The sequence below is a fragment of the Bemisia tabaci genome, chromosome 3, assembly GCF_918797505.1.
Source record: "Bemisia tabaci chromosome 3, PGI_BMITA_v3".
Lineage (NCBI taxonomy): Eukaryota > Metazoa > Arthropoda > Insecta > Hemiptera > Aleyrodidae > Bemisia > Bemisia tabaci.
Window position 1 is genome coordinate 2,727,396 of NC_092795.1, and position 14,175 is coordinate 2,741,570.

Genomic DNA, 14,175 nt, shown 5'->3' on the forward strand with positions numbered 1-14,175 from the left:
AATTCTTTAAAACTTCTGTGATTTTCCTTGTCTGTGTGAAGAAAATTCTCTGAAACCTTCAAGGAATGATGTTGATTTGTTCTCCTTCAAAATGATAAAATAGGACTGAAGATTTTAAAACAGTGCAAACGTGACACATGATTTGGGAGTTTCACCATCAATACATCATATTGCATAAATTCACACCTTGCGCAGTGGTTTATTGGATATTAAATAGCTATGCTATGATGTTATTGATTTACCTCTGCCAAATTCATCTTTATGCTTCCGTTTTGAAGAGGATCCTTTGATTCAAAGATATCTGGAAAACGTCAGAGAAAGGACAGATTATTTTACAGGTAAATAAATTGTATTGATGCGTCTATCGCAAACTTCCACTAGGGCGAAAGAAAAAGTTGTTTTAAGTGGCATTTTTGAGATTCCCATTTCAAACCTCAGCTGCTCTCTTTGATTACTCTTCAATCAATGAAGGGTATAACAAGTGACAATTGGACCGCGTTTAGCGGAAAGGAACCAAGCCACATCAGCTATGCCAAATTTAACTGGGCAATTTTACAAAAAAATTCCTTGGAAATTTTTAAGGAATTTGCTTCATGCTATGCAGAAAATACACTGGAATTTGCCTAAAAATCCGGACAATCGTTTTCATAAAAAAACTTAAAATTGACCAATTAAATTTGGCAATAGTTGATGTGACTTGGTTCCTATCTGCTCAGCATGGTCCAACTATTCAGAGACTTATTCCAACTATCACATCAAACAAAATACGTCTTGAGTACAGTACCTCAAATAATCATGACTTTCAAAAAGCATAAAAAACATATCTACTGAGTAAAAAAGACATCTCTGCAAGTTTTCCAAGGAAAACCTCCAAAAAATTGAAATAAATTTTCCCAACCACTCTTAATTTTTTAAAAGGTTTAAATATTAATACATAAGATTCGATAAATTATTTGAGGCCACTTTTAAGATCAGAATAAATTTTGAGCAATACGCATCTTGAATAAATGATTTTTCCCGAAAGAAGAATTCTTCAGGAAAAAATAATTGAGGGGCTTGGAGGAAAAGACGCATGAGTATAGTTATTGCTATTTTAAAAAATAAGTATGTGTTTAAAAATTACATGGAGCCTTATAGCAGAAAGAAAGTTCCAACTCACTTTTGGATGCTCGAAAATTGGATTTTAGTTGAAGTCATTATCTCAATATTTTTAAAAACCTACACTCGTGCGCTGTGTCTTCCAAGCCTCTCAATTGATATTTAAATTTTCATATTTTGAATTACTTGATAAGGTCGCAAATTTAAAAAAGACTTACTAAAAGCCACACTAAGATGTAGTATTGCTGACACGAAATCTCCAAATCTCAACGTTCCATCTTTCCGCATGTATCGCAGAATTAAAATTGATAATACTTCGGTGCTAAGCTGGAAACCTTCGAACAAAAAGAATGATAATTACTTACAAAACCGGAAGAGAAAAAGAAACTGTCACCAACAGATAAAATACAGTAAAAAATTAAGAGCTGGCTGAAATAAAGAGAAAAGAGAATTGGAAAATTATAAAAACTCAAACTCACAAAATAAATTAAAGTATACGCCCTTGCGTTTCAAGACCCCGCAGTTACTTCTCCACCACTGAAATTTCAAGATCCTAATAAATAAATGGAAAGAATTATGTAGTTAAAAATACGACATTGATTGCCAGAACTTCAGCCTTGAAGAGGGGATTACGGGATCCTGGAGTGCATAAACGTTACGATTCGTCAATCACCACATTCGGAGTTCCAAACTCAAAAATATAGTGGCTGAGAGGTTTGGGGGCAAAAATGAAAGCCCTGAAATAAAATTTGCTCACACAGCGTTATTCTTTGACACTATAGGTCTTCCTAACAGAGAGAGTTTTACTGAATATGAAGGTAGACTCTTCTACAGCAAAAAGGTTAAGGGTTCTCTTTAAGCTTGAGGGTTGATTTTAGGGAAAACTAGCCGCACCTCAGTGTTTCTTATAAAACTTTATGTTGAAAATGATGGTTACATTGAAAATCCGTGCAGCATGCAAGAAATTTATTTTACTGAGAAAAACTATAAAAAATATGAAGCTCATTTAGAAACTTACCAACTTCTAGGAGAGCATCTTTCAGCCTTTCTGCCTTCAAAATTCCTGTCTTTTCCTTTGTGTGATTTTTGAAAGCTGTTTGCCAATACTTCAAACTGCACATAAGATCCTTAAAATCACTAAATTTCAGCCGGCCATTTCCAGAATTCTGTGAAGTTGGTTAAGGAAATAACAGAAGCAAGGCCATGAAATTCATCACATAAAAAGTAACTGGTTTATAACGTAGCTTGGAGGTAAAGGACTCTAAACCATTATTTCAAAAATTTATAATTTCAGGAAAAAGTCGAGTTGTTATCAGAATTGTAATTACGAATTAACAGAGATTTTTATCTCATTCGTTTCGTTGGATGTTACCAACAAAATTTTTACATTAATGGTCCCTATGAAACACGTTACAAAGGAGAAAAAAAAAAAAACGTAATCCCTTCAAAATTCAACTAAGTATAATTCTTGGGCTCTAGCATGAGATATTAAAGAAACAATTGTACAACAGGACGAATTAAAAAAGATGATATGATTGGGTGTCATTGAATGGAGAAATGCTATCAACAAAGGGAATTTCAAAAACAATATATAATTCAATCAGATGTGATCGCAAAAAATGACACTTCAATCCTCTGTCTTCTTGAGTTTATTTAACGTCTTATTTTTCGCAGGTTTTAAGCCCACTTTAACATGTGAGCATTTCTCCAAGACTGGTGTTCATTGGCGTTTTGGGAAAATTGATTGAAGCAACAGCGAAGCTACTATTAATTCGGAATTCCTCAAAATAAATTGCCTTAAACGATCAATTTAGTAGGAAGTCTTACGAGTCTGTGCTCTTCGCTACTAAAGTTCTGCAAATTATGTTTTGATGAGTGGCAAAAGGATACATCCAGAGTTAATACTATTTGTCGACAAACTTCCATACACGCACAGCTTTTAATGTAATCTGCAATCAAAAAAAAAAAAAAATGAATAAGTAATTTATTTTAATTTATAGTGCAAAGATAAATTACAATATAGACAAACCAGTTTGATTTATTAAAGTTTGGACCAAAATCAGTTCCGTCATTTGACATTGAAACTGAAGAAACCTGCATCTCTCTTTGCAGCATTGCAGACTTCTTGTCATATTTTACTTCCTACTTAAAGAAAACTTCAAAATCTGGATTGCTATTGCTTGAAAACTACTCAATGTTATTCCTTGAAAACTTTGATGATTTTTTTACCATGTGTAACTAATATTCTGGGAAGATTTCAAACCATGATGGTGGTTTGGTCATTTTTTGAAAGATAAAATAAAGGCAGAGATGTTGAAACACTGCAATCGAGAAATGCATTTTTTCAGTTTTACCATTGTATTGCAGTCACAGCAGAATTCTATTTAAAGTTCAAGAAATCCAAAGGGCCTTTCGGCAATGAAAATGAGTTCGCTTGATTCGATCCAATAATTAGGAAAATTATTTGAAAATATGATTGAATCTAAAAACGAGCTGCAGACGTCATTGTAATCTAAGAATTACAGCAAAAGCGAAGAATAAACCACAAGGAAAAGAGAGAAAATAAAAGTAGGGGCTTATACACAAAAGAGCTCATTTTCCTTTCACTATTCATAACTTATCAGAATGTTTTTCTGAAACAACAGGACATCTTTTTTTGGGAACTCTTCAGAGGGTACATTTAATATCTAAACTGAATTAAGTATTTAATACTTTTATTTTTTTTTTTAAAATATTCGGGACATTCCCCTTCTATGTATTTAATACTTGGATGACTTGTTTTTAACCCTATCATTACCGGGCTGGATTCTGCGTGCAAAACTGCACTCGCACCTGAAGGGAAATTCTATGTCATGCAAACAAATCGCAACGAACTTTATTGGAAATTAGCAAAATTTGCAGTTCAGATTCTCCTCCATCAATAGAGATATGCTGATTAATGGCGGAAATGCTGCAGGAACGATTAGCTGAGGGCAGATTTTGCAAACGTGACAATGAAGGGGATAATATTGACCGATTTATCTGGTCCTTCAAAAAAGTACTCTACAAAATTCTACACCCATCACTTTCCCTTTATTTATGACGCGGAAATATTAAGAACACCAATTATGTTGAGCAACTCACCATTCGGTAAACAAGCGTCTAAAAGCTCTTGCAGTTCAAAAGCATTTACTGTCCGATGCTCATCTGCAAGTTGTAAAAACACAGCCTCATACTGACTAAAGCTTTTCCCATCTAGCGTAGCAGGAGCCTGGAAAAGATAAAATACATTTAAACTTGATTATTAAATTAACACTAACTAAAAATAACTTCATAGAGAAGGGGGTCGGGCTCTTGCACTAATTGTCATCGCTAAAAATAATAAGGCAAATTTTTTTTGATATCTTCGGCACTGTTTTGGACAAAAATTTGGGCAACAGCTTTCAATTTCACATTTTGTTGATTAATTTATAAGGATTGCTAAGAGTCTTAAATTAACCCTAACAAAGGATTTAGTACTTATAAAAAACTTAAAAAGAACTAAAATCTGGTTTGGCACAAATGTGGGAGACAAAGTGATGCCCCAAACCCAATGCCAATGGGTCGAACTGTTGTTTACTCTGATCTCACGCTCAGCTGCTTCGAAACCCTGATCAGAAACTTTTAGAACAACCTAGAAAAAAATCCTTTGATACTCCATAAAGATTTGAAACCTAAAAAATTTATTTTCGTAAATTTACCTGAAATTCAAATGACTAGCAATTCTTATTGATATTTCTCAGTGAATAAAATTACTTAAAATTTTGAGATAAGCATTTCAGTAACACTAATAAAACTGACGTTCAGAATGAGGGTATCCATCGACAAAAGATGAGAATCTTCGCTCATTATTTTTGAAAAAGTAACTTATTCGACAATTTAACTAGACTCAACAGGAAAAGGTTTGAGCGTTTTCAGATTTAGTCTAAGCTGTAAAAATGTTTACCTTGGTTTGCACACTGGTTCATTAAAATAGTTTTTGTTGAGTTAAATCTCATTTGTGAATCTAGTTTTGCAGAAATTTGACCAATGTTCGAGGGTCTAAACCGGACCTCACACAAGCCAAAACAAGGGCGAAAAAATAACAGATGCTCTTCACTTACAAGCTCAAATTGAGGCTAAAACAAGAAATTTTAAGACGATTTCATCAAAATCGTCACTTTAATCACAAGGGCAGTTGCTTTTCTCCAAAAACTTGAACTTGAGGAATGTTATTTCAGTCTTAAATCAATGAGAAAATTTTCCTCCTCCTGCAAAATGAACTAGGATTCCTTTTCTCACAGAATGTTTCAAGAACTGATAGCAAATTTCTAATGTAACATTCTGATATGATGGTGCGAAGTGACTTCAAAAGAATCTTACCTTGACAACTGCTGATTTCAACAAAGAGGGATATGTATCCAAAAGCCTGAAAAATAAAAACACTTATGAGTGACCCATTGACTGGAATGGCCCACTTGACAAGGTGCAAATTTAAGAATTCTGATATACATTTCATCGACAAAATTTCACATAGAACCTGTTCCGTGCAACGAAAATTATTCACTGTAACTCCTGACCAAATTGTTCACATTTTTATCATAAATTTTAACTTTCCGTTCTTAAAAAAACCATTATGTAAGTACCTACTTGAATCAAAGCGCATATTAAACATAACTGTAACAGTTTCTCCGTCATGAAAACATGACAACCTTGATCTCGACACTTCAGCTCAGCTGTTGAACAATGTCTACGCATTAAACGACACAGTGCAAAGACAGAATGCTGCTCTGTTAAGAGGCCTGCCAAAACCATTCCAGTGTGCGATTTAATTCACGTAGATTCTGGGTTTTCTTGAGAGTAGGTACCTAATTCAACTTTTTCGTTCCCAATGCTAAATGAAAACTTTAATATCTTAATTTAGGAGTTAACAGCAATTTTCGTTGTTTGAATAGCGTTCTACATGCAATTTTAATGAGCTATCATGTATTAAAATGCTTAAATTGGTACCTTATCCAGTGGTCCGTTAAAACTTACAAACACGGAATATTGGGAGCTGATATGATAGGATAGTACATTTTCATTGTGTGCCTTAACAAAAATGATGTGTATGAAATGGATATCATTGGACAGGGCTGATCTATCTTTGAAGTGGGTTTTGAAAAAAAGGAGTATGGGCTGATAAAATGCTTCAATACAAGAGTATTTTTGGCACTCCCTCTGTAGAGGATTCAATTTTTGAAACAATCTCTATGTTTCTCCAAGGTTTCTCATCGTCGAGAGCGGAGAGGGGAGGCTCGAGGGGTAAGAAACTCTTTCATGACTATTAATCTCATTCCACAATGACAAGTTTCTGACTTCACCACTGCTCAGTGTGGAGATGTTTTTGAGGCATCAGAAGTTTATTAGGTTTGACAAGTTATGCTTGGTTGAAAAAGTTTGTAAGCTCCAGGCGGAATACTAAATAAAAAATATAAAAAATAGGTGTATACTTACTTCAGTTTTAAGGGTTTACTTGAGTATACCCTCAGGGTGAAACTTGACTCTTGGCCTGGTTCAAAAGTGGTTGGTAAGACTAGATAACCTCCTTGTTCCAGCTGACATCTGTGACTCACCTGAACATTTAGAAGACATGATATAAAATAAATAAATCCAGAGAAGAAATTTTCCAGGAAAGTGTGCTCTTTGGTCGTAGCATCTAAATCTACGCATTCATCTAATTGAAAAACTTGCACGAATTAGTTTGATGCACTGCAAAATGTTTGAGTTTACAAGTCTTAATGGAATCTGCAAGGACCTTCGAAAAGTTATTCAATGGCATCGCCTAATAAGTTGTCAGCATAGTAAATAAAATGAAAGGCGCGAAAAGTATTACCTGCCGGCTGTTGGTGTACTGAGAATTGGCAATAGATTTATTCTTTTTGAAAAACGATTTATCTATGGTTTCTGAGTTTGACTTAGGTAGAGAATATGCGGAAAATCCAATGACCTGGAAAATTAACAAAAACAACTTATAAAACTGAGAATATTAAAAAAATCAGGTGCTTTTAATCATAATCAATCTGCCTTAAGAATTATATGAAATTTTGGTAAAATGGACTACCGATCTTCGTGAAAGTTTACCCATGAAATTTCACTTAAATTTATTTAAAATTATGCTTACTTCTGCATTTCAAAAACCTTGGCCATTATCAGTGCCATTATTATAAAAAGAATGTATTAGAACACATTCTTGCATAGGTACCGAAGACAACAGATTTCCTTTTCAAGGAAATGAAACTTTGCATTTAACACTCCAATATATTTAAAGAAAGTTTTCAGTTATTTGTGGGGCAAAATTTTTGAAGGGTATTTCTGATAAATAAGTAAGGATTTTCATCCGGAAAAAATTGGTATTTTTTTCAACTTGTGGCCCTCTTCAGTTTAACTCGATCTTTAACTTTGATCCTTTTATTTTAACTATTTGTACAAAAAAATTAAAAGATTTTTGCTGCTGTACTTTGATTAACAAATCCGAAATCACAACAGGAGCACTGTTTAACAGAAGTAGAATCAATATCAGCGATAAATTCATAAAATTCTAAGAGCGTTTGTAAGATGTATCAAGTACACACATGTTCTGTTTCATTACTTTAAATAGGACTTACTTTTGGTTCCATTATACTATGTTGGTTCAGAGAAATTACGACTTCTTCCATATCACTGAGAATTAGATGAAGTTGAGGATTGATGTGAAGGGTTTCTGCAACGAGAAAAAAAAATATTGCAGTTTGCGATCGACACTCAGCTTAGAAAAACTTATTTTCCCTCTCAAATAAATCAAAGTAAATTATCTAACAAAATAAAACATGAAAGATCCAATCTAAAATAAAATCAGATCACCATAGTGTGTTAAACTGGACTTCATTTTGCAATTGCTATATTTTATACCTCAGTTTAGAAACATTATATGTACCATTAGTTTCCCAATGTACATGAGCGTTCTTACGGATAAGCCAGATTTTGAAGTTCCAAGTTGCAAAATGTAATCCAACTGTGCCTAATCAACGGTAACTATTAGTCACTCAGTCACTGGTTTGCTCAGTGGTAGTTTAATAACGCTCTGCTGGGACTGCTAGGTAACCTGATGTGCAGTTCACTCTATAATTATCATTATCGCATCTATAATATCTACAGAATATCAGAGATGAATGTAATGTATTGCCATGGTAATACATAATATTGTAAAAATATGATAACATAGTAATACCAAACCCGCACCTGGATTATTTCGGCAACCACCGGCTGAGACACCTTTCTGCCATGAGCCTTGATATAGTCTCATTTGCCAGGTTTGTTTATGATGAAGGGAAGGTTCATCCCTACTTGTGTCGCTGTCTAGATGAACTGCCTCTAAATGAGTAAACGTCTTAACAAAATCTGAATACGATATCCTGCAAATAAAGTGGTAAAAGTAAATTAGATATCTATCTGCTGGATACAACAATTGAAAAAAGTTACGACAAAAGAGTAAATAAAATTTGAAACACTTGTTGAACATAACTTTCTCCACCTGTCCAGAAAAAAGTAGTTGTAAAAACATAGTCACAACATTACTGCCAAAATTCAAGTTGCAGCGACACTTTTGAAACGCTTTTATGATGTTACTTTCTGCAGTTGCTCGGCAGAAGAAGATCATCTAGATCTTACCTAAGCTTTTCTATTTTTCCTCCAATAAGATATATATATATGTATAATGAGGGTGAAACTGTAAAAACGCCTATCTTGGTTGCAGTGTTTAAAATTTCGGCTTCAATTTTTTTTTACAAATGGCACCAAACCCACATTATAACTTTTAACTTTCACAGAATATTCTTCACACAGAAAAGAAAAATCACTGAAGTTTCCAAAACATGACGTTGGACAATGTATGTAAAAACTAAAATATGTCAGGAAGTCAGCAATGCCGCAAATCCAGATATGCATTTCTGCAGCTTCATTGTCGCTATGTGCTACAAATATCACGGATGACAGGAAACATTGTTCAAAGCCTTTATAATACATACATACATAAAGCTGCCTTCACAGCGCAGCATCGCGGTCTGCCTAGCCCAATCACCATTGCCCCCTATCCTCCCAGAGATCATCAGGCAAGTGGCACCTCCTGATCTCTTCCTCCACTCCTTGTCGCCAACCTTTTACAAGACTTCCACGCCGTCGCCTACCGGGAGGAACCCAATTGAAGACCTGCTTGGGCAACTGATCGTCTGCCATCTTCGGACATCTCCATACTAGACCAACTGCTTGGACCTGATACATTGCACGATGTCATTCTCCACATTCATTATCTTTCGCACCTTTTCAATATAGAGGTGAAATTTTAAGCAGGCTTTTTTTTGTTTTTGTACATTTCCTCCGAGGGGGTGATCATGCCCTTTCCAGGTACATTGCCCCATCCTGCGCAGTCCTTGTGTATTAACCAGCCCTAGGCAGCTATTAATTGAAACCATCAGTCTCAGGTAGCGTGGCCAGGAATCGAACACAGGACCTCCTTATTATGGAGCTGGCACCACAACCCCTAGAATAATGGAGGCAGACATGCCTTAGGGGACTAAACACGTAATGCAATTTGAATAAGATATTACAAATTTTCCTTACCAAAACTCTCCATCGGCCATGTGCCTAATGCCTAGCCTCTCTTTTTCTGGAGAAGTTACCTCATCCCAATCGGCCGCATCCCGCGCCCAGTCACCAAGGTACTCTCCTCCATGTCCTAAAGGGTTTAAAAGTTTTACTAATTGCACAGATTCCCCACTGAACGTTTTTACCTGAAATCAGATACAAGTTGGTCAAACAAAGGTTACACACAAAAAAAAAACAATACACTAAACGCAGCCTTTTCTGATTGAGAAATTAGTGGCAATCAAAATAGGATATGCCTGTAAGATTAAGACAGGTAGTCAAAATTTTGAACTTCATCCTGAAAAAAGGTCCTTAAGTATAGGACTGATAATCAGGAAAATCGTACTTAATGGTTGGATGAGACGAGTGGGAAGCAAAATGTCAAAAGATTGCTACATACTAACAAATTTACCATACTAGTTGAAACTGTATACCTGCATTGAATTCTATTCAGTGAATTCACATGAATGTTATGGGGAATGTCTCTTTCAGAGTTAGGTAAATATCCATGTATGTTGAAAGAAAAGGTCCGCTGTTACATCGAAAATGGTGGTGACCATCTCCATCTCCAATTAGTCTGATAAAATTTCCAAACACAAATAGATTCATGCAGGGTACATATTGGTTATGTTATTGTTTATCAATCATGTGTCAATGGTGTGTGTCATCATCATTAGCCAATCAAATAGCTTGGTTAAGCTCGCGGCGGGGGAAAGGAAATGCCAAACCGGAAGCGGATGTGCGGGAAGCCGACGATCCGAGAAGATGAGGACCTGTCAGACCGGAAACCCTCCAACCGCGGGAATTTTAAGAACAAAATTTAGCTTTGAGAACGATGATTACTTTTCTCTCTCTCAAAATTATTTTCATTAAACCTTACGTGAGGGAAAGGATCAGGAGGAAGTTTGCTGCAACAACTGCAATTCTGATCATCTAGTTATTACTCAGTTTCTCCTCACTTGATTGAAAAAATTAAAAAAAAAAAAAATTGATTGAAATTTCTGTAAAATCAACTTAATGGTTACAACTTGGGTTAAAATTAACCAATTTTTCAACCTCACATGATTGCATTCATGCAAAATTTGTTAGGAAATCAAAATTACTTCGTCCTCAGCGCTAACTTCGTGTTTAAAATTCCCGCCGTAAGAAGGTTTCCGGTCATAGCTTTTCATCTCGGGTCGGTTTCCCGCGCATCCGTTTCCGGCTCGGCACTTTCCCCGTTTCGGCTCCCCTTTTTCGAGCTAAACCATGGACCAAGAGAATAAAGGTCCATGGCTAAACCACACTATTTGATTGGCTAACGATGATGACACAACTGACACATGTCTAATAAACAATAACATAACGATGGTGAAAGTGCAGAAGCGCGTGTCTTGGAAAACACGATTTTCCAGGAGAGAAAAAAAAAATGACTACATTCCTCCTTATTGTCAGTAAAAGGGTAATATTTCTTGAGTATAGCAAGAATAAAATGCTTTTCCAGACTCCATCAGCATTTTGAATATTTTCTCCAACTGTTAGAAAATATGGTAGAAATGCCGAGATTCGCGTTTTCGGCACTAAGAATTGACACTTCATCATCAAATAAGCATTTTTGCAAACAGGGCCGGATTTACCTACTTGCCGCCCATGGGCCGCCTGTACTTTGCCGCCCCCTTCTCAATCGTTTTGACACATCGATACAAACCGTCAAGTGAACGTGCTGGAGGAGGTGGGGTGCATAAGACGCGTTTTCTCGTGTTGGGCACATTTTTTGTGAAAGCCCTGTCAACACTAGCAAAAGTTCACAGAACTTTGCGCGAAAGGGAAGTTCCGTAAACCTATCTCTGTGTAGACAAGGCTTTTCATTAATAAGAAATGAACGAAAAAATTATGAAAGAATAAACATGAATGTGGTTTAATAATTTTAATTTCCGCCACCGCGCCAACCGCACTGTGTTTGGCGCAATGCGTGAAGTATCCCTACAGTCTTATAGGCGCTATGCGTTTCACGCCGACCGCTGCTGACCGCACTGTTTTTGACGCAATGCGTGAAGTATTCATGCAGTCTTGTAGGCACCATGAGTTCTACGCCAACCGCTGCTGAGCTGACCACACTACGTTTGACGCAATGCGTGAAGTATTCATGGAGTCTTGTAGGCGCTCATACCTATGTGTTTCATGCTGACCGGCGCGCCGGGGACTATTGCTCGCGCCGTTCCAGGCCATATTGCGTGTTTGGTTTCTCTCTCAACTAGACTAATGAAAGGCGCTGTCTCTTGTATCACCGAAAGACGAACAAATTAGAAATTACTATACTTTAACCCTCAGGCAATGAAAGATTTTGTCGCCTTTTCTCGTTTGTAATTTTTTTTCGGAATCCAATTTTTATTACACCTACATTTGAAAAAATTGCAACATTTGCCGCCCCCTTTTGCCGCCATGGGCCGCGGCCCATGTGGCCACCCCCTAAATCCGACCCTGATTGCAATTAGTGTTTAAAACCTGTTGTGGGCGGATTTTGATAATTTAAAGACTGAAAAAAGAGTTTCACGCTTACACTTCCTTATCAGAAGTTTTAGTTTGATCTCATACGCCAGGGTCAAGCATTGTATGATTGGCATTGATTTGGATGAATGACATTTGATCACGAGAAAAAAGAGGTGGTCGCTTGTTCGCGTGTCCTTACGATATTCAGTTATATTTATTTTTCATTTTCTACCTTCAATTCAACGATCTTTTTTAACTGAATGGATAATACTTAGTTCACTTTATACCAACATTATGTACGATTTTATTATTTCGGTGGTCAGGTCAGAACTGATTCTAGCAGAGTAAGTATAAGCTTCTCCCAGTCTCTTCGCGAAACTAACGCATCCCTAAATAATGCCGCTTCTACCATTGTAGGAAGTGCGTTTGACTGATCTTCCTTTCAACTTCTAAGCACTGTAAAATACTTAAGTCTGTATTCCAGATTCGAATTCGGATTGGATTTATGGACTTACCCTTTCGACAGCGTAAAGTCTATAGTTGGTGCCTATTTGGATTCCATTGGCCAGTTTTTCTGTTTGATTCCGTATCTGGAACAAGCAAAGATCAAGCTCGAGAAACAAAACAACTTTATCGTCATCTTAAACCTAAGAGTACTGTTTTGACAAGTTCACTCATGGTGACGATCGAAAAAAATGAAGGCGTTTTGGCTCATCTCACAAGACCGAGTAAGTCCGGATTCAGAGAGAGAGAGAGCTGCGAGGGAGAGGTTTGGCAAAAGTAAAATAGGAAAAGGAGTTTTTGGAAGACATCTTCCAACAAAAAACGAGTCCAGAAGTTTTCCCCATGGGAAAAAGAATTAAAAAAAGAAAAAAAAAATATGGTAAAGCACAACATCGAGCTAGGACGATAGCCAATGATGGATTCAAAACGTCGTTTATCGGTTCAATCGAAGTTCACGAAGCCAAAAAAGTACGTATTATTCGAATAGATATTAGTCGCGCCCTTCGGTATGTTTGTTGCCTATGCAGAAAACCGAAGGCGAACTTCATTAGGTTAATAACGTCGTTCAATTGAAGCCTCCAGGTGCGATTTAATTCTGTTTTCCGGAAAGATAACTATTGGCGCTCCCAGGTATGTTTGCTGCCAATACAGAAAAATTGAAGGCGAAATTAAAGCGGACGCGCGATATCTAAATATTCGTGCTCCCCGGTAAATCCGATACTTATTCTTCCTCTTTATGTTTTTTCTCCATCGATTTCCTTCACACATCGATTACCTCCGAAAATCGTGGGGCCGACGATCTTTACAGGTCTCTATACACAAGCCCGCCACAAGGGGGGGGGGGGATACTGGGTCCCTGGTACCGGGGCCCGTGTTACCCGTGAAAAACCACTACGAATTCACATGCAACCCTTGTTTCGTAAGAAAAAGTGAAAAATTTTCCCTAAAAATTTCGCAAAAGGTGAATAGATTTTCAGAAACACGCTGGGGCACTGTAGAATTCTTCTTGAATTTTCAAAGATGTATACTTCTTGGAAAAGTTCTATCTATTTTCAAGATTTTCAGCACAGAGGGATATTTTTAGTAACTGCGTTTCATTTTCTTCCGTCGTCAGATGCTAAGAGTCTCCAGTCTGGGCATCCTCGACTTCAATGGCTCATGGATCAACTCCCTTGCCATAGACAAACGAAGGGGGAGTCCAGGGGGGCCTGGCCCTCTTATAACTGAAAATAGTATCATATGCCCCCCCGAACAAAAAATAAAAATTTTCCAGATGTTTTGAATGCAACAATTCGCAAGTATTTTGTGCTGAAAGTAGAAAAAAAAAAAAAAAACAAAAAAAAAAACATAATGATTCCGCAGAAATTGATGGAAAAATTCTTTATGGAAGCTTCAAATGCGTCCGATTAGTCGTATAAATTCTAAAATTTCTCGGGGGATGCCCCT

At 36.6% G+C, this 14,175-nt stretch overlaps 1 protein-coding gene across 1 annotated transcript in view; it reads right to left on the bottom strand.

Annotated features, from left to right (window-relative positions):
* The window catches only part of CalpC (calpain C), a 104,863-nt gene that overhangs the window by 3,216 nt on the left and 87,472 nt on the right, over positions 1-14,175 (bottom strand). Inside the window, exons 7-18 of the mRNA XM_072297662.1 lie at positions 12,741-12,815; positions 9,733-9,902; positions 8,356-8,528; positions 7,743-7,837; positions 6,971-7,084; positions 6,592-6,710; positions 5,479-5,524; positions 4,222-4,348; positions 2,989-3,047; positions 2,117-2,264; positions 1,317-1,433; positions 243-301 (exon numbers count right to left, since the gene is read on the bottom strand). Of these exons, the coding sequence (XP_072153763.1) occupies positions 243-301; positions 1,317-1,433; positions 2,117-2,264; positions 2,989-3,047; positions 4,222-4,348; positions 5,479-5,524; positions 6,592-6,710; positions 6,971-7,084; positions 7,743-7,837; positions 8,356-8,528; positions 9,733-9,902; positions 12,741-12,815 (1,302 nt within the window). The remainder of the gene's footprint in view (positions 1-242; positions 302-1,316; positions 1,434-2,116; positions 2,265-2,988; positions 3,048-4,221; positions 4,349-5,478; positions 5,525-6,591; positions 6,711-6,970; positions 7,085-7,742; positions 7,838-8,355; positions 8,529-9,732; positions 9,903-12,740; positions 12,816-14,175) is intronic.